Genomic DNA, 20560 nt, shown 5'->3' on the forward strand with positions numbered 1-20560 from the left:
AGTGTATCGGATGTTTATCAGCCAAAGGCCTGGCAGAAATGAAACATTTTGCCTGGCGCCTAAAGATATGTAACAAAGGTGCCAGACAACCGAAGAAAAGGCCCATTCTCGTGTTGACACCCTCTGGACGTCACGTGGACATTTCCTGTTTCTTGGTAAAATTCACATGTGCTGCTGCTTTACCAGGATCTGAACCAGTTCCTAGCTATGATTGGACATTATGGAGCAATTGTTTTATTGGTTTGGTTACACCATCTATACCAGGGTTTCCCAAGCATGGGTCTCCAGATGTTTGTGGACTACAATTCCCATCATCCTTGACCACTGTTCCTTCTAGCTATAGATGGTGGGAGCTGTAGTCCAAAAATAGCTGGATACCCATGCTTGGGAAACCCTGATCTATTCCAAGGCTTCAGGACCCTCTAAGAAGAATTAAGAGTTGTGGTGTCACTCAATGGAACAATCCAGGTCCAGCTTATGAAAGGCCTTTTTTCTCCCCCTCCTCTTATTCTTCTTTACAGAGCAACAGACATTTGAACCCTGTTTAATGTACATCTCCCCATAGATAAAAGGATGCTTAGCCTTTTAGCTAATTGAATGGTGGTAATAAGGGTCTGCGGATGAGTCTTTAGGCTAATAATGACTGAAGAGGACTCATTAATGAAGAGAGCTCACGCGGGACTGATCCAGTTGAAATCTGCAGGAAAAGAAGATCTGTTATGAGTTATTTAGTCAATTATTGAGACTAATCAGTTGGGTGTTTTGCAAGTTTCATTAGAGTGTTCTTTAGGCATGGTTTAACTAATTCACAGAGTGGCCCTTGGCACGCTGTTGCCCTCCCTTTCAGCAAGACCCTCTTGTAGTGGGCTTTCGTTTTGCCAGTGGAGAGGTAGCTGCGATATTAATTCCCCATCCCCAACAACTGCCCAGGTATGGTTAATATCTAGAAATACACAGAGCCATATCAGCAGTGGAGGCTGATCCATTAATGCAGTGGTGGCCAAACTTGGCCCTCCAGCTGTTTTGGGACTACAGTTCCCATCATTCCTGGCCACAGGTCCTCCTAGCTAGGGATGATGGGAGTTGTAGTCCAAAAACAGCTGGAGGGCCAAGTTTGGCCACCACTGCATTAAGGCAAATGGAGCAGTGCCCCAGCCAGCCCCCACCTGCCTGCCATCTCACTTACAATCAGCTGCCTGTCGGCTTCCTCCTCCTCACTCTCGGTTTTGTTCTTGTAGAAGTCAGTAGGAGAGAGGATGGAGACAAAATCAGAGGTAATTCGATCCCCCTGTCATTCGCTCAAGTTCCAACTGTCCTTGGGTCTGGCTCCACCTGCCATTGTCTTTTTTGCGGTGGCTCCCTTTTTGTGGCATGCTCTCCCCAGAGAGGTTCATCTGGGACTGTCATTATACACCTTTAAGCACCAAGAGAAAACCTTCCTCTTTAACCTCTTTAACATGACATCTAATGCCCTTTTAAATTGTGTTGTGGACAGGACAATTATCGGGCTGTCTTTGTTTTTATTATGTACTTTGTGTTTTTTACATTGTTACTTTATGTTGCAAACTGCCCTTAGATCTACGGGCATAGGCTGGTATGCAAATTTAATTAAATAATAATAATAATAATAATAATAATAATAATAATAATAATAATAATGTTTCCCTCCCTTCTGTTTGACCAGAATGGGCACCATTCACCATTGCATAGCAGTATAAAAGAATACATCTATGGTAGAGGCTGAGATGGTCCTGCATCTTTCAGGTCAAAGTCCATTTTCTTGTTTGCATTTTATTTACCGTATTTTTCGCTCTATAACACGCACCAGACCATAACACGCACCTAGTTTTTAGAGGAGGAAAACAAGAAAAAAAAAATATTCTAAATGAAATAGTGGATATATGATTTTTGTGCTTCATGCTGTGGCCACAGACATGTGATCTGACAGTGAGTTTGGAGTAGCCCAGTGCAAAAATCCTGAGGATCCATGTGGATCCATGCTTTGTAACCACGGAGGAGGGAAGGAAGGGGAACCATGGATCCTCTGCTCACGACTGCAGCAGATCCCCCCCGCCACCCGCAGGCTTTCGCTCCATAACACGCACAGACATTTCCCCTTACTTTCTAGGAGGGAAAAAGTGAGTGTTGTGGTGCAAAAAATACGGTAATAACGTGGCTCTCCAACCCCACTGTATTTATATCGATTCAGGGCATGGCATGTCACAACAGCCTTTATGAAAACAACCAATAAAACACAGCTCAGGAATACTGTGTCTGGTAAGGCAGCTACAAATGTGCCCATAAAATAAGAATATTGTGCCCTGGTAAAAGCCTGCAGGTCTGTTGGTCTAGCAAGCACGCTGTGTATTGATGCACAACTTGTTCGACCAAGTGTTTCAAACATACAGAGCTTTTAGAAGTGGTGACGATTTTTATTTTACAGTGCTAAGTATCTAGAATATGCACTTGAGTCGTCCCATCCCGGCCCCCGGCCCCAATTTATTTTACTGCCGAGGGATAGGATGGCTCTCCCCCTTTCCCTTGTGGGCTCATAGTGTCTTAAAATGACCCTTCCAAATGCTAAAATAAAATAAGTAATTACATTGTTGGGTTGGAGGTAGGGAAAGGCCAAATGAAATAAACATGAGATTTTCCAGATATAGAATCTATTTTAAAACCACCTGCCCTATGCCATATATAGACAGCCCTGAGAGCTATCAGGTGGGTATATATGCTAATATTTGTATATTAAACATTTAATATATATGTTAATTTTCCCCCTCCCCTTTAATGCCGACGGTTGTAAGGGAGGGAAATGCAAATTTAAAAGAAAACAAATCTAGGTAATCGCACAATTCTGGGTTGAGATTAACCTGGTTTTGATTTGCATTCTGTTGCAAACACTGACTTGGTCAGAGTTCAAATTCTATTGTTTAAGTCATAACACAGGATAAAAAGAGCACCACATTGCAAAGTTCAAGTAAGCTGCTTGCATTGCTATGGCACGTGATGCACTGACCTTGCAGATTTGGATCTGTTCAGTCTCCCTAGATAGGATACCACCTTTGAACCAATTTGAGTGCCACTATGTTTAAACCACAGAGCCTAGGACTTGCCGATCAGAAGGTCGGTGGTTCGAATCCCTGCGACGGGGTGAGCTCCCGTTGCTCGGTCCCTGCTCCTGCCAACCTAGCAGTTTGAAAGCACGTCAAAGTGCAAGTAGATAAATAGGTACCGCTCCGGCGGGAAGGTAAATGGTGTTTCCGTGCACTGCTATGGTTTGCCAGAAGCGGCTTAGTCATTCTGGCCACATGACCCGGAAGCTGTACGCCGGCTCCCTCGGCCTTTGAATACCAAGGCGTTTGAGAACCAAGGTACCACTGTACTGCTCAAGAGTGGACCTTTTTTGTGTGTAGAGCATGTCATCAAAAGCAGCAATTTTGAACAGTCCACTCGCGTAATAACTGTGAATGAGAGTTGGGGGTGATTTGCTATGGTGTGTCACCTCCTCATTTCATTGTCAACTGGGACATACCAAGTCAGGCCGTTGGTTCATCAACCCAGTGACTGGTAGCAGCTCCTCAGGATTTCAGAGGAGGGACATTCTCAGCCCTACCAGGAGATACCCGGGACCTGAGACCACCTGCACTTAGCTCAGATGCTGTACTGCTGAGCTATGACTGCAAATAAAGAGTTCACCTTTCATAAGCTTTTATCACCTTTCCTCCCATGCAGGGGTATATGGCTTGAGCAATTCTTTGCTGGATACACCATGGAAGAAGCTTCAGTATGGAAAGCAGCTTTTCACGGATGTCATCAGGCACAGCCAGGACCTTGTGAAGGAAGATCTGGTGCAAGAGCTCATTAAAGTGATGAATAACCAAGACCCGTAAGTCTGTGCCTTGGCTGTAACGTACAGCCATTATCTAGGGATCGGCAACTCTAAGCCTTTGCTTTGCCTTTAAATAAGAATGCTTGTGGGAAAACGATCGGTTTTTCGTCTTGTGCTTTTTAATGCTTTCAGTCTTAAGTGTATTGAACTAAATTCCTTCTTATGTACACGGTTGCTTGCATTAGCGGAGAGAAAAATAGGAAGCTTCCTGAGAATGGTGCCAGGCAATTGTTCCATCTGGCTCATTATCTTCCACACCAGGGATGGGTGGTTTTTTTTGTGTGTAAAAGCATATTTACTTATTTATTTGCAATATTTATTTGCAATATTTCCAGCCGGCTTTTCATTACAGAAAAGACTCCCAAAGTAGGTTGCAGTCACAATGCGTTTATTTATTTAATTAATTATCTACTTCCCATGAGGCATCCCAAAGCAATATATAGTATAACAGAAACATATTCAAAACAATTACATGTATAAAAACAGTTGAAACCATTATATATATAGAGAGAGAGACAGTTTAAAGTAACAGCAGCACATGCATAAAATCAGTTTAGCTTCAATATAGATACCAGCTGGGATAAAGGTTTGTTGGAAGAGGGTTGTCTTTAGCAAAAGCAGGGAGGGAAATGGGAAAAGTGCCTTTTTGATATGTAATGGGTGGGAGTTCTAAAGCATCAGTGTTGCTACCACACTAAAGGCCTGATTCTGTCCATCATGCAGAATTGGCCTCCTGACGGGATGCCCTCTCCTGCAGAACGAAGTGATTGGTAGGGTATGTAAGAGAGTAAGAAGACTACCTTTTAGGTAGCCGTTAAAACCTCATATATTAAGAACCAACAAATTTTATATAGGAGAACCATCAAAATAAAACAGAAGTCAAGCAATAAAGTCAGTATGCACTCAAGTAAAACCCGGTGGACATCTCTTGTAATTTGTCCACTTGGTGCCCATCACCCCTGACCATTGGCCATGATGGCTTGCAGCTGATGGAAGTTGCCGTCCATCAACATCTGGAGAGCACCAAGCCCAGGAAGGCTGTCCTTGTTGGTACAGTGGTGCCCCGCAAGACGAACGCCTCGCAAGACAGAAAACTCGCTAGACGAAAGAGTTTTCCGTTTTGGAGGCGCTTCGCAAAACGAATTTCCTATGGGCTTGCTTCGCAAGATGAAAATGTCTTGCGAGTTCCTGCGAGTTCCTGCTGGTTTTTTTCCCTCCTCCCCCCTTTTCCTAAGCCGCTTATCAGCTGATCTGCTAAAAGCCGCTAAACCGCTAATAGCGCTAATCCGCTAAGCTGTCAATGGGCTTGCTTCACAAGACGAAAAAACCGCTAGACGAAGAGCCTCACGGAACGGATTCTTTTCGTCTTGCGGGGCACCACTGTATTTTGACAGCTTATCACGTTACTGTGTGCTCTCGAGGTTTCGCTATCTATGGTGGGAAACATGTGCTGGAAGGAGCAGAAGTTGTGCCACCTCCATTTGGTTTGCTTTCTGTCTCCAGTCAGCTGCCAGATCCTGCAATTGAGGATCAAGGAAAGGACTACATCCTCCCCATCTTGAACAAGTATGCAGCTGTATGCGTTCGCTGTCCCGATTATGGAACCAGGTAAGGGAGAACCCTTGCGCAAGAAAATGTGGCCATCCATTGCATTTGGTTTAAATGATTTAGTGGTTCCCTCTAGAAGTAATTGGTTGTGCTATAGAGTCACTGAGTCTACAGCAAGTGAATTTTCAGACTTGGGGGGGCTTTTTATACAAATCTGCCCCAAACTTTAATGTGTCAAAACGGGGTGGGGGAGGAAAGAGTTCTTTGGGGTTTTTTTTGGGGGGGTGGTATATTCTCCTTATCCATCACCTTGTATTGGTAAGCTTTACAGGGAATGGGTGGTGCTGTGGTCTAAACCACTGAGCCTCTTGGGATTGCCGATCGGAAGGTTGGCGGTTTGAATCCCCACGACAGGGTGGGCTCCCGTTGCTCGGTCCCAGCTTCTGCCAACCTAGCAGTTCGAAAGCACGTCAAAGTGCAAGTAGATAAATAGGTACAGCTCCGCCGGGAAGATATATGGCGTTTCCATGCGCTCTGGCTTCCGTCACAGTGTTCCATTGCGCCAGAAGCGGTTTAGTCCTGCTGGCCACATGACCTGGAAAGCTGTCTGTGGACAAACGCCAGCTCCCTTGGCCTGAAACGAGTGCTGCAACCCCATTGTCACCTTTGACTGGACTTAACCGTCCAGGGGTCATTTACTTTTACTTTTACCATTGGTGGGCTTAGCAGTGCAGCAAAAGCAAAGAGCCTGAATTTAGCAATGTGACAATAGAAAATTGAATTAGTTTCGCTCCTTCCTTTTTGACCCTAACAACTTGCTGCTTGGTTCACTGTGGAAGGTGGGGATCTTTTATTTTTTCAAGAACGAAGAATTAGAATCCCAGGAGTTGGTTACCTAGAAGCATTCTTTTTTAAAAATATATTCATTTTTCTTTTTCATTCATTACATACATTTCATATCCATAACATTTACTATGCATTCCTTCCTCCCTCCCCTCCTGGGCTTCCCCCTACCTCCGTTTCTGGTTTGTTTCTCCTTTCACCCACTTTGCTACCTCCAAATGAAGGAATGGTTTTCCCAAACCCAAAACTGACTGTGCAGGCAGTTTGAAACGGGCACCAAAATCCCTATTTTTCCTTAGCCAAAATCTATTAACTTGAGCTCTGAGTCAATGTATAAACAAAAACCCGGCTGTATAAACAAGTGCTCAGAGCCCTCTCCTTTATCAATTCGTGATGGCAAGGATGACCTTGGCTGTTTCAGTGGAGTAGGGATAACATATCTAGGTCTTATCTTACATCCTGACGCACAGACCTAGTCCGGGAACAGCGCCAGAGTGTGTTCTTGGAGTTGGTGACCTCTTGCTCCAAGATAACAGTAGGAACAGGAATACCCTTTTATGGTTAAGAATACCGGAGCAGGACCATATGTGATGTCAACCTGCGTGTATAGGCTGACGTGGTTGGATTTCTGGGGAAGGAGGGAGAGGGTGCCTGGAGGATATATATACTGCATGAAATTTCTCATTTCTTTGGACTTGCTGTGGACACACCACGCAGGTGCCTTTCTGCTGTTCCGGAGAGCAGAAATAAAGAACTCTTTCTCTGAACCAACCCTCGGTGTCATTTGACTTCCTTCCTCCTGTCTGGGAGCAACGCAGACCCAATCGGTGAACTCCAATAAGGCTACACTAAAAGAAAAAAAATACTAATAACATATTTATACAGTAACATCAAACCTAAAAACATAAAAATAAATTGAGTACATCATATTATTTCTCTGTCTACCTAGAAGCATTCTTGATGTTCTTATTCCTTCCTCTTTAGGACAAATACAGTTATTCTCATTGATGCGGTAGGTCACGTCACCTTCACTGAGCGCACCATGCTGAACGCGGACGTCGACCAGTGGAAAACGAGCACCTACCAGTTCAAACTGCAGATTTGACAGCTCTCCATGTGAATGGGTCACACCAAAAAGGGGAGAAGGGGAGGTTGGCAAAGTGCAGTCCATTGAGCTATGGGGGTGCGGAAGGCCTTGGCTGCAGCCTTCATACAGCAAAGGCTTGTTGATTGCTGCGTAGCACGCCCTAGCGACCACCAAAACCATTTATTTATTTATTTTGCACAAAATCCAAAACAGAAAAATCTGAACAGGAAAAGCTGGGCTGTATTTAAGAAGCAAACCACGTTTTGCACAAGTGTACATGCTTGACTTTTGAAAGGGATGCTGTTGGGTAACACAGTTACGTGGCGCAAGTATTTAACTTGAGAATCATGTGTGTGGAAGGGGATAAATAGGAATTGTGGATAATCATGGACAATAATCAAGGGGGAGGCAGAGTTGGTAAACTAAAATGCAAATCTGTAAAAAAAAAAAAAAAGCAGCACAATTCGGAATTGGTGATACCCTGCTAGTTTCAGTCCACTGGCATTGGATTATTCCTGCCCATGCAGAGCTCAACTTTCGCAGGAGCCCCCCATTTTCTCATTCTGTGTGTGCTTTTCCCATTGGGCATTCAGAGTTGGCCTTAACATTGAAGTGAATGGGATAGTCTCTGCTCCCACACAAACCCTACCTATATGTTGACATCCTGATGGAACTTCTTTAGTAAGCCAGCCCCTGCCGCCCCCCCGACTGCTAAAATGAATTAGCCTAGAAAGGTTAAAATCAACACACTTTGATTTTAACTCTTTTGTCAAGCACTTCTAAGTTAAGCGTGTCTTTGTAAAAGAAATCAAGCTGTGTCCTGTCTGCTTTTTAAGGCAGATTTTAAAAAAGAGTTGTGGGGAGAGCTGGAACCCCCTTTTCTCACTATAACTGAATGTATAATTTTGCAGCCTTTGATGTGTGAATATATGTATGTTTCAGTGTTGCAATACGTGTGATTATAGGCAAAATGGCAACTGCTCTCTCGATCTTACGCTCTCCCAAGAGAACAAAGCTAAGACTGGGTTTTCTTTTTAACGTGAATTTTGCTTTGCATCTAACACCTGAGTGATGTAACACAGGACGTCGAGCCTTGGGCTGCAATTCTAGTGTACCCATTTAGCTGGGAGCAAGCCCCATGGAGCCATATGTGTGGCACTGCTAATGCCTGCTTTGCGGGGTGCTGGGGAGGGCCTTAAAAAATGGACTCTCAATTGCCATTCGTAATTCTGCAACTTCATAGTCTCCTTGTCTCCTCTAGGCAGACACTCAAGTGCTGTTAATTGTGCATATTTTCCAGTGCAATCATGTGCACTGGGAATACTTACTACCCGGTCAATGTATACAGGATTCAGTGGGAGGCTGGGTGAATGGGGCAATGTCCTACCAACCTCAGTCAGCCAGCCCCTACCTGCCTGCCTTCCTGCTGACAACCAGCCCCCTTGCCATCTGTTAGCTTCCTCCCCTCAGTCTCAGTGTCGCCCCTTGCAGACCTCGGCAGGGGAAAGGATGGAGACGATACCAGAATTACGATGGAGACGAAAGCAAAATTAGTTGGCTGCACCTGCCATTGGCTTTGGGTCCACCTACCGTCAGCCTCCCTGCCTTCCACCCTACCAGTCTCAATGGGCAACGGTAATCCTGCAATCCTGAGTGAGCTTTCTAGGGAGTGAAGCTCATTGAACTCAGTTCCTCCAGAGCAAATGCTAGATTGCTTTTCAGTTAGACAGTACCAGGAGTTTGGAGGAGTCGCTTAAGTGAAGGAGTCTTAAGTCTGCGGTTACGTTTTCTCTGCATTTAAATCAGCAGACAAGGTATTATATGTAAGAATGGATTTCTATTCATCCCCCCCTTCTCCCTTCTGTCTCTTGTACAGCATATTATTTCTGCATTAGTATTCCTCAAGTTGCATAAGTGACTGAAGTTTTAGCTTTTCTTACACGTCCTGCAGATTCCATCAGCCGCTTCGCCTCTGTGTCGAGGGCTTCGATAGCAACTTCAGGTGTGAGGCTTCTTGCAGCATGGCCTGTAATGCCTTGGAAAATGTGTGGCTAAGAGAACGGCGACAGGATCGCAGGGTGCTGTTCCCAGATTGGGACAGGAGCAGTTATAGGAACACAGGAAGCGACTTTGCCCCAAGGCAAACCATCGGTCCATTGGACAGTTCTGTCCATACTGACCAGCAGTGGCTGTTCAGGGTTTCAGGCGTGGGATATTCTCAGCCCTGCCTGGAGATGCCAGGGGTTGAACCTGGAGCCTTCTGCATGCATGCATGCATGCATACATACAAAGCAAATCCTCTTCCACTGAGCTACAGCAGCTGAATCCTCACTGAAGTATATGTGGGAATGGGTTGTGTTGCAAGGTGATGAGTAAAAGAGATGGGCTGGTCTGGGGTTGGGGGCAGGGAGGTCCATGCATCAGGCCTGCCATAGGGAACACTCATATTACGCCATCATTTCCCACAATGCACAGGTGATGTGAGAATGTCACACATGGGTGTGCTCTGTTGGCTATTTGCCGTATGGTAGCGCTGCAGAGAGCTTGCTGGGGAGACCATGCATTAAAAAGGGACTCAAAAATAACTTAAACAAGGTTTTAATTACAAAAACAAAAACTCCATTTACACTAAATACATCAACAACAAACCAGACCCAACCGCCAACCCATCCCCCAGGGTAATGGGAGAGCTAGGTGCTGCTCCTTATATACTACACCCAAATGCTGACACACCTTAATCAGTACAACTCAGCAGCACCTGCTATGTTTCACAGCTGTAAAGCTGGGTCTCGTTATTTTGCTCTGGCCCTTGCTCTGGCCCCTTAAAGACATACAATGGTGGAACAATGATGAACCTTTACATTTAAAGAAACCATTCAACATAGGGAACATAGGCCTGCCATAGGGAACACTGATATTACCCCATCATTTCCCACAATGCACAGGTGATGTGAGAATGTCACACATGGGTGTGCACACCCTTAAAGACCACCACACTTGCATCTTCAAATGCTAGCATGGGATGCCTGGACGCTATCATTTAAAGATGTGCACACCCATCGGAGGTGACTGTCTGTTAGATTCTCGCTTTGGCAAACACTAGTGGTGTGCCTTGGATGGCCTACAAACCCAAAAAGCACTTCAGGGGAAGCAAAGAAGAAGCTGCCATAGAGTTTTGAACTAGCAGCCTCTCCTACAAGCAAGCTTTATGGACTGGGGGTTCGAAACATAGGAAGCTGCCTTATACAGAGTCAGACCATTGTTCCCAGTAGCTCAGTGGTGTCTGCTGATTAGTAGTGGCCCTTTGGGGGTTTCAGACCCAGGAAATTCCCAGCCCTGTCTGGAGACGGGGGGGATTGAACCCGTGGCCTTCTGCATGCAACAAGCAGAACCACTGAGCAGTGACCCATTGTCCTGCTAAATCTACACCTCCATTACAGTTGCCTTCGCATGTGGTTTGGGTTGTGTCTCCCTCCTTTGCGGGTACTGGTACGTTCAAAGCCAGCTGAAATAAATAAACAAAAGCAAACCCTTTTGCTTAAATATCGGGGAATGTTAAAAGGGTTGAATGCTGAATATTCAGTGGTGTCTGTAGCTGGGCCATATTGTGTAGGTAGACTCACAAATGTGCTCCCCGAACAGAGTTCAGGTGTATAACCATGCATACAGTTTGCGTGTTTCAGATCCTGGAGACTATGCATCTTGGTGAACTTTAGGGAATAAGTGTTAACTTTCCAGCTTCCTTCTCGCAACTGTTAATGAGGCGATTTCAGTTGTTTGGCAACTCCGACCTTCAGGATGCAGGCTCAGTGTGAAGAGTGGGTGGCAAACGCCCGGCATTCACAAGCCATTACTTCTGCTGAAATAAAAAGTTCCACATTTGCAAAGTGACGGTGTACCCATTTTTCACAACATGGAGATCATCTCGATGGTGTTTTTGTTTAAAAAATGCAGTGCTGTGTGCAGTAACAGTCCCTATATAACATGCCCAAACAAGAAGACCCACAAATTATGGCTATACGTCTTATACTTCAGTTAGCAAACACTACAAACAGGACAATACATGATAATAATAAAACAGCCAGTTACAGGTCCAATTTGATTATTAATTATTTTTCAAATATGCCACAATTAATATGGGATCTTTGGGAAAGGTTCTCAGAACGTTCTTGTGTAACCAAGTGTTTTCTCTGGTTCGTCATTGGTTGGTAAAGACTCATTTAACAGATCAGTTTCCTTTTTGTCAAGAGACTATAGTCTTGGAAATGCAGATTGGATTTTTTATGACACAAACAGGCCGTTCCCCTTTTCTTCCCAGGAAAAGACAAGAACTAAGTACATATTAAGCTTATTCGTGAATTTGTGGGTCTTGTTGGTTATGCAATGTGTGTGTGTTTTAAGGACACACATACATGTGTGAGGCATGTGCTATCTTCCTGAATGTACTTTGGAATTTTTTTATGCAGTACGCACCTGGCGTTGCTTGGGAAATGCTGACACAGTCAGTTACTGCTGCTGTTTCCACTTTAGTACCTCTGTATTTCGTAACGCCTTAAACATTGCTCGGTGTATTGGTACAATATTGTGTATTGGCACTTGACGCTGCTGGCTCTTTTTATTTCTTAAGTGTCGGTAGGAGGCCTACTGATAACACACAGTACTGAGAAGGAAGGTGTTCAGGACGTGAGATGTGACCTGCTTTTAAACCATGAACGAATAGAGGCTTGAATGCACTCCAGATGAACACACAGATTTAGCGAAGGTACAGCTCAATAATTTGGGGCTTTTTCGTTGGGCTTGGGGCATGACCAAAGCACGGAGGAGATGGCTGCCAATGGCTTCTAACCCTGACAGCTGTTAAATGCCTCCACGATCAGGGGCAGTAATGCTTCTGTATACCAGTTGCTGGAAACGGCAAGCAGGGATGGTGCTGCTGTGTTTATGTCTTGCTTGTGGGTCTCCCACAGGAATCTGGTTGGCCACTGTGAGAACAGGACTAGGCTAGATGGACCACTGAGAGCAGCAGGCTCTTCTCATGTTCTTAATGATGGAGATTTATAGCCATGTTTTGGAGAGTGTGGCTAGGATTCCCCCCTCCTTCCCCCTCTTGTAATTTGGGATAATCCCGTAACAGACCCTCCAAGTGTCCCTATTTTCCAGGGACGTTCCTGATTTAGAGAAGCCATTGCGGTTTCTGATATGATCCCGGAATGTCCCGCTTTCCCTTAGGACTTCCCTATTTTCATTGGAGAGATGTCGGAGGGTACAGTGGTACCTCTGGTTACGTACTTAATTCGTTCCGGAGGTCCGTTCTTAACCTGAAACTGTTCTTAACCTGAAGCACCACTTTAGCTAATGGGGCCTCCCGCTGCCGCGCAATTTCTGTTCTCATCCTGAAGGAAAGTTCTTAACCTGAGGTAGTATTTCTGGGTCTGTAACCTGAAGCATATGTAACCTGAAGCGTATGTAACTCGAGGTACCACTGTATGGAATTATACGACACCCCAAGCCATCTGGAGGCAATCTTGTACAGTGGTACCCCGGGTTACAGACGCTTCAGGTTACAGACGCTTCAGGTTACAGACTCTGCTAACCCAGAAATAGTACCTCGGGTTAAGATCTTTGCTTCAGGATGAGAACAGAAATCGGGCTCCGGCAGCGCGGCAGCAGCAGGAGGCCCCTTTAGCTAAAGTGGTGCTTCAGGTTAAGAACAGTTTCAGGTTAAGAACAGACCTCCGGAACGAATTAAGTACTTAACCCGAGGTACCACTGTTTAGGCAATCCTGTATCAGGAACCCTGGGAACTGTAGTTTGTTAAGGGCGCTGGGAGTTGTTAGGGGACCTCTATTCCCCCCCCCCCCCAAACAGCAGAGCTACAGTCTTGAGTGGTTTAACCCACTTCCCGGGAAGCACTGGGAATTGTAGCTCTGTGAGGGGAATAGGAGGGTCTCCTAACAATTCTCAGTGCCACTGGCAAACTACAATTCCCACGATTATTTCTGGGAGGGAGCCTTGACTGTTTAAAGTGGTGTGATACGACACAGACGGGACTCAGCTCTGCTTCGTCTTCTTGGCAAATCATCAGATATTTGAAGACAGCTGTTGTGTGTCCCCCACCTCAACTTGGTGAAGGTTCACCAGGCAGAACATACCCAGCTCTTTTGACCATTCCTTGCAGCTATTAGCATTGATTTCTGTGGGTCACTTATGAGTATCAGACACTTAGGGGTATCACCTTAGTTTCCAGACCCCCTTATCATCCAGGTTGCCTTCCTCTGGATGTATTCTTGTTTGTTAATAATGCCCTCAAAATGTGATGCCCAGACACAGGACTGCAGCAAAGGGTATTTCCCCGGAAACCTGGTTTTGAGTGTGCAAATAGTTTTTTCGCAGGAGGCACAATTAAAACTTTGACGTTTGCACCACCAGGAGCTGCAGCCGTACCTGGTTTACTTAGAACTTGGGCCTAGTAAATGGAGGCAAAGTGACGTGTGATCAATGCAAGATTTTTATTCCTTTCTGTGCACCAAAAAAAATGCAAGTGAGAAATGTGTCACAAGGCAAAACTTGCAGGAAAAATAATTTATTTATTTTTGTAATGTATTTAAAAATAAATAAATAGAGGCAGACTTAAGAATAAAGCTTGCTGCGGTTTGGTGTGGCTTTGAATGATCTTGTAAAAGCCATAACTCTGTGTGTGCTGAAGTGATTAAGTTGTTTGGTCCATTGAAGTAGAGTGATTTTTTTTTTTTTTTTAAAGAAAAGAATATAAATATATAATTTCTGTTTTCTTTTAAAAATTGTTTTATATTTTATCACTTGCACCTGTGTCCAAATGCAATCAATAAACTTGTTTGACCAATACTGTGTTGTAGCATTACTGTCTCCATGTGACATTTAAAGAACAGGATTCTGTGGATCTTAATGAGGACCCAATCCTTTGTGGACCTGTGCTGATTTGGCACGTTATAAAATTGAGTAGTGAGGAATGTATGGGGTCAGAAGGAATTTGCTTGAAAGTTACAGAAGGCCTCTAAGAGGTAGAGTGCATGGCTTCTTGGTGGTGGCACCCAGCTGTGGAATAGTTTTCCTAGACACATTCTTTACTGTATTGTCTTTTCAACACCAGGTAAAGGATCTTACTGTTTACCCAGGTCTTTTAAATGGCTAGCATTTTTAAACAAATGAAATCTGGGCTTTAATTGTTTAGGTTGCATTTTATGGTTTACTGTGTTATATTTGTTCCTGCCACAAATGGTTTATTAGTTTAAATACAAAAATTGCCAAACTAAAGATGCATTTGAACAGTAAAAAAACCACAAAATATTAAACTTATTTAAGTTTAGGATGTTAGAATTAAAGAAAAGCACATTTATGCATGATGTTCTTACCGTGTTCCCAATCATATATCTGGTTCAGCATAATCTTGTGTTTTGTTACACCGATACATGATAAAAGTACTCTTGTCTCTTAACAAAAGCAGTTTTCATCCTTTGATTTATTGGGGTTTTTTGTTGATGCTTTTAATTAATACATTGAACTTTAATTCTGTATTTTGTTCTCTAAGCTGCCCTGGGAACTTGTGATTGGAGTCAATATAACATACATACATACTTACATACATACATACATAATTTTACTTGTATGCCACCTTTCCATAGTCCAAACCATGCTCAAGGCAACTTAGAACATGAAAAATACATAATTACTAACATAACAAAAGTCATAAACAATAAACAAAACATCAAAAAGTACACAACCAAATCAATTTCCACATAAATCATAACAAGATCTAAAATAAAGATACAAAAATGAATATCCATAACCGCAACAGCCCCCTCCTGAAACAACCTCTCCCCTAAACAATTCCCCAACCCAAGAGTCTGTTCAGCAGCTTCAGCTTTTGTAGCTGGAGTCAGTCAGGGCCCTTCTAGGCCAAGTGGGAAAACTCCAGCAAGGCAGGGAGCAAGGTCTTCCAGGACTCACACACAGCCAAGATATAAATGAAGCAATACAGTGGTGCCCCGCAAGACGAATGCCTCGCAAGACGGAAAACCCGCTAGACGAAAGGGTTTTCCGTTTTGGAGGCGCTTTGCAAAACGAATTTCCCTATGGGCTTGCTTCGCAAGACGAAAATGTCTTGCGAGTTCCTGCATTCCCCCCCTTTTTTCCTCCCTTTTTCTAAGCAGCTAAGCCGCTTATCAGATAAGCCGATAAGCTGCTAAAAGCCGCGAAGCCGCTAATAGCGCTAATCCGCTAAGCCGTCAATGGGCTTGCTTCGCAAGACGATAAAACCGCTAGACGAAGAGACTCGCGGAACGGATTCTTTTCGTCTTGCGAGGCACCACTGTATATAACAACAATCGCCCCTAGCACCAGATCATAATGGCCCCCGTTTGCATTGCAAGTGACCATTCACAACAGCAAAAAGAACCACGGCTGCCCTAAAACATTGGCTCAGGATTTCAGTGTTTAATATAGATTTCAGTGTTTAATATACCTGACCAGTGAGGAATTTGTCAGCAAATGGCAGAAAACCATTTGGTCTGTCTCTCTCTCCCCCCCCCCCCAACTGTATTACCTGGGTTATGAAGGCGCCCAAAAGATGTTAAAGCAAAGATTATGGGATAATGCACACAGTGACTTACGATCTCGGTCACACGCAGTCTGTAGTCTGCTGGCAGTAGGAGTACAATATGGGCATGTCTTTAAGTTAACACCTTACATTAAAAACCTGACAGTACCAAACTATCGAAGGCTTTTCACCAAAGCCAGACTAAATGTCTTTCCTTCTGCAGTGTTGGATGGCAGGTTGAGAGGAGTTCCCTACCAGGACAGACTTTGCTCGTGCGCTCAAGACATCGATTCCATAAAACATATTTTGTTGCACTGTGCAAAATATGAGCAAGCCAGGGCTGAACTGATATTACCCTTGCTGGTACCTTTCCCGGGAAAATCAGAGGCTCACTATGTCAGGTTCCTACTGGAAGACCGGACAAATGCTAGAAGATTAGCAGTGGCAAAGTTTTTATCAGTGGCTGCAAGAACAAATGATCCCTATATTCTGAACAAAATGCTTGTTTAACCTGGAGGTACGCTGTATGAATTGTGTATTGCTTTGTAATGATTTGTTAGGTCTCTGGACTGTAATAAAGATTGCATTGTATTGTATATAAAAACAATTGCCCCTAGCACCAGATCATAATGTCCCCCATTAGCATTGCAAGTGACCATTCACAACAGCAAAAAATGGTGATAAAATAACATCTTAGCATTGCTAAATTAATTAACACTTGTAGTATTGACCGATGGTTGATGCTTTGGTTGGCAGGATGGGACAGTACATAGCATAAGTTTAGATTTCCGACCTCAAGCTCAAAAAATAAGACTTGGATGCTTCTGAATTCCCAGTTTGGTTCTTTCTCAGCTCAGTTTGGCTCCTGACAGTTGCGAAGAAGGCATATGTAGTTCATTTGTCCTTCGCAATGCATAGTCTGGGAACTAGCATATAAATAAAATATTTCAACGTGAAGTGGCCTCTATCTCCAGTGGCAATGATGTAGAGCATTTCATCCCATAAACTGCAAAAAAGTGAGCGAGACTGCAGCTGGATTCCATTAAGCAAGGCTTGCTGTTGGAGCCAATGTGAAATACTGTGATCTATCTTTCTTCCTCTTCTTCTTTTTAATGGAAGTTGTGTGCTGGAGGAGGTATGCATGTCTTCCTCTTTTCATTATATTCCTTACCAACTTCCACTTTTATCAAATTAAAATCAGCCTTCTGCAGTCCGAGCCTGGGATCAGTGTCATCTGCTTATTTAAAAGCTGAAGATTCCTACAGTGCCAGTTCGCTTCACACAGTTTGTGCTGAATGCATTTAATAATTGATTTTTACCCCTGTTAGCAAGGGGGGGGGGGATGTTGGCACACAAGGGGAAGACAGCAAACCCTCTTTTAAAAAAGTAGAGCTCATAATCTGAGCGGCTTCAGGGCAGGGAATGCCCAGGGTAGAGATCAACATCTATTGCATGGGGAGGTGGCGTGGAACAGGTTTAAATTAATACTAGAAGATCCAGCATTCTCCATCCACTAGTCTAGTGCACTGGTGAATTTTAATGTTGCATGACAAAGGAATTCCAAAGCAACCCTGTTACCTCTTCAGCTTCCGACATGTCCTCCCAGTCTGCTCCCTCTTCTTGCTGTAACCACTCATGGTCATAACACCACCAATCCCTGGGCTCTGATCTTTCTTTGGGGGTTCCCCAACTGGTGCCTCCCACCATTCCTCTGCATCCAGCCCATCCCTGACACTAATTCAGTACTGTCATCTCTCCTTGCTGTAGCCAGGTGGGAAATATAGAAAGCTGATCTATAGGAATCGTACCTTATTCTGAGCCAGACAATGGTACTCATAGCTCAGTATTCTCTACAGCAAGGGTCAGCAAACTTTTTCAGCAGGGGGCTGGTCCACTATCCCTCAGACCTTGTGGGGGGCCGGACTATATTTTGGGAAGGGGGGGGATGAACGAATTCCTATGCCCCACAAATAACCCAGAGATGCATTTTAAATAAAACCACACATTCTGCTCATGTAAAAATACCAGACAGTTCCCACAAATAACCCAGAGATGCATTTTAAATAAAAGGACACATTCTACTCATGTAAAAACACACTGATTCCCGGACCGTCCGCAGGCCGGTTTTAAAAGGCAATTGGGCCGCGTAGGAAAAGACCTGCCAAGGAAATTGAAAAACATCTTCATGTATGCGACAACGGCGGCAAGAGTCTTAATAGCACAAGGATGGAAGAACGAAGAAATCCCAACCAAAGAACTGTTGCAAGAGAAACTGATGGACTATGCGGAATTGGCAAAATTGACACACAAACTACGTGATAAGGACAACTGTGACTTTAAAAAAGAAAGGGAACCTTTCACAAAGTACAGGTTTTGAATAAACATACACAATTTTTTATTGGTAACATATAGATAGATAAATTAAGGATCTTTACAATTTTATAATATGCAGAGAATAACATGTGCTGAAAAACAGAGAGAGGAGCTGAGGGAAATCTGGGGGGGTCTTTCTTGGGGGGGGAGGGGAAAATGGAAATGGGAAAATGGGGGGGTGAGGATGATGTGTTTTTGACAAAATGGTCTGGATGGTCGGCGCCAGCGTTTGATGGCGGTCCTAGCCTCGAGCTCCGAGGCAGGACTGCTCCGTAAGTTTGGGTCTTACCCGCTACGGCAAGCGGGGGACCCCTAAAATCACAGGCGCTGAAGCCTGTGAGCAAGGAGATTCGGTGGGCACCTTTGCGCCCCCCCCGGCATCGTGAAAGAGCCTTTTTAAAGGCTCCGGAGCGGCATCGGGGTGAGCGCGGTGCTGAGGATCGCTACCCAGCTTACGGAGTGAAGCCGCGTCGCCATTAACGGAGAGCGCCGATTCCTTTCTGAAATCAACGATTGGCAACAACAATACCCGTGAGTAAGATCGCAAAAGTAAAACGGGACTTAAAAATTTAGAAGATTTGGCTGAAAACGGGAAGGCAAAATTAAGGAAGTCAGCCTCCCGGAACTGCATGACTAACGGAGCAATGAAAAGACTAAGCTGTGTTTAAATGGACTTTCCTTTTAACTCTTATTAAACCAGACATCGAAAGGATCTCCCCCCTGTTGTGCAGGAGAAGGGGGGGAGGAAACAGAATTAATTTAACCTGCAAAAGAAAGGGATAAGGAATAAAAAACCTCTGCTGCCGATACTTCTGGCCAGGCTGCCGGAGCAGCGATCGCCTGAAAAAAGGAACTGTCAAGTGAGCTGTCAAAGGACAGCGGCTACAAAATAAGACTTATTTTGAAACATACTCGGGACTTTGGTGGATTACAATTTTAACAGTAAAGTGCTACAAACTAAAGACTTTTAATGGGACTTTTGCCTTTGGACTTTCTGTTTCTTTGTTCTGGGTGCCTCTGGATGGTTACAATTTCCTCCTCTAGAGGGCTTTAGTTACATTACGGTGTATCCAGTGGGATTTTCCACTTGCAACTTTCCTGTGTGAATGACCTTGAGTTATGAGCAACCCGTCAGAAGAGATTTCAACAAGAAGTAAAACAAAGCAGGCTCAAAAACAAGCTCAAAAAAGAGGCTCCTTATCAGGAGCAGCAGCTGCACAAGAAAAAATAACAGCAGCATCAATGGAGTCAATGACACAGGCCCTGCTTAAAATAAATCAGTCACTAGAAGTACTCACTAAGCAATCTGCAGAACTTACCAAACAGTCTACAGAGAACTCTAAGAAACTGACGGAGTTGACAACAAGACTAGACCTGAATACAACAACAATTTCATCTAATACAGATTCTATAAACCGTTTGGTTCAAGAATCCACGGAAACAAGGAGAATAGCCGAGAGTGCTAGGTCCACTGCTGAAGAAACCAAAGGAAAGTTTGCGCCTATTGTAAAAAAAGTACATGAACATGATTCGGCATTAGCCCTACTAGAACTGGAAAGGAAAAGTAAGAATCTGAAATTAAGACTGGTTCCAGAAGAGGAAGAGGACAAGCTTGGGGAATTTCTCACAGATAAATTTCAAGACTTCTGGAATGATGAGCTAGATGGAGAGGAAGATGAATTTATGATAACCTCAGCCTTTCGGATTGGCAGGAAGCAAGGGAAGAAGCCAAGAGATTGTTTAATTACCTTAGGATCAAAGGAACAAAGAGACAAAATATTGAACCTACACTTCCAGAAGGCCTTGGTCATTAAAAATTCTCAGATTCAAATCTTCAAGGATATTCCTAAATATTTTTTGGAGGTTAGATCTCAATTCAAAGAACTAGTTGATCTACTTAAGAAGAAGAATATCCCATTCAGGTGGGAATTTCCACAAGGGCTGTCCTTTAGCTACAAAGGGAAGAAAATTAAAATAAAAACAAACCAGGATAAAGAGTTCTTTTTGGAAAGAAATCAAGAGGATCTTCAGAAAGGAACTGTCAGTGAGGAGGAAGTACCGGACATCTCAAATCTATCTTTTGGACTGAACCGAGCACCGACCGAGGAGGAACAACAACTTGGTGCAGTCGGTGGAAGATCTACCCAGTAACCAAAATGTCTCTGCAACTCTTCAGTTGGAACTGCAATGGTTTGAACCACCCTCGAAAAAGGGGCCAAGTATTTCATTTATTAAAGAAGGA

At 44.0% G+C, this 20560-nt stretch overlaps 1 protein-coding gene across 3 annotated transcripts in view; it reads left to right on the forward strand.

Annotated features, from left to right (window-relative positions):
• Positions 1–14234, forward strand: part of TANGO2 (transport and golgi organization 2 homolog) — a gene marked incomplete at its 5' end in the record, with an annotated part of 94663 nt that extends 80429 nt beyond the window's left edge. For all 3 annotated transcript variants that reach the window (XM_081842836.1, XM_081842838.1, XM_081842837.1), the window contains 4 exons: positions 3736–3889; positions 5396–5500; positions 7268–9845; positions 10316–14234. In XM_081842836.1, coding sequence (XP_081698962.1) covers positions 3736–3889; positions 5396–5500; positions 7268–7388 — 380 coding nt within the window. In that variant the 3' untranslated portion in view covers positions 7389–9845; positions 10316–14234. The remainder of the gene's footprint in view (positions 1–3735; positions 3890–5395; positions 5501–7267; positions 9846–10315) is intronic.
• Between the last annotated feature and the right edge of the window lie 6326 nt (positions 14235–20560).

This window comes from Podarcis erhardii, assembly GCF_964252035.2.
Source record: "Podarcis erhardii genome assembly, chromosome: 15".
In the NCBI taxonomy this organism is placed as follows: Eukaryota; Metazoa; Chordata; class Lepidosauria; order Squamata; family Lacertidae; genus Podarcis; species Podarcis erhardii.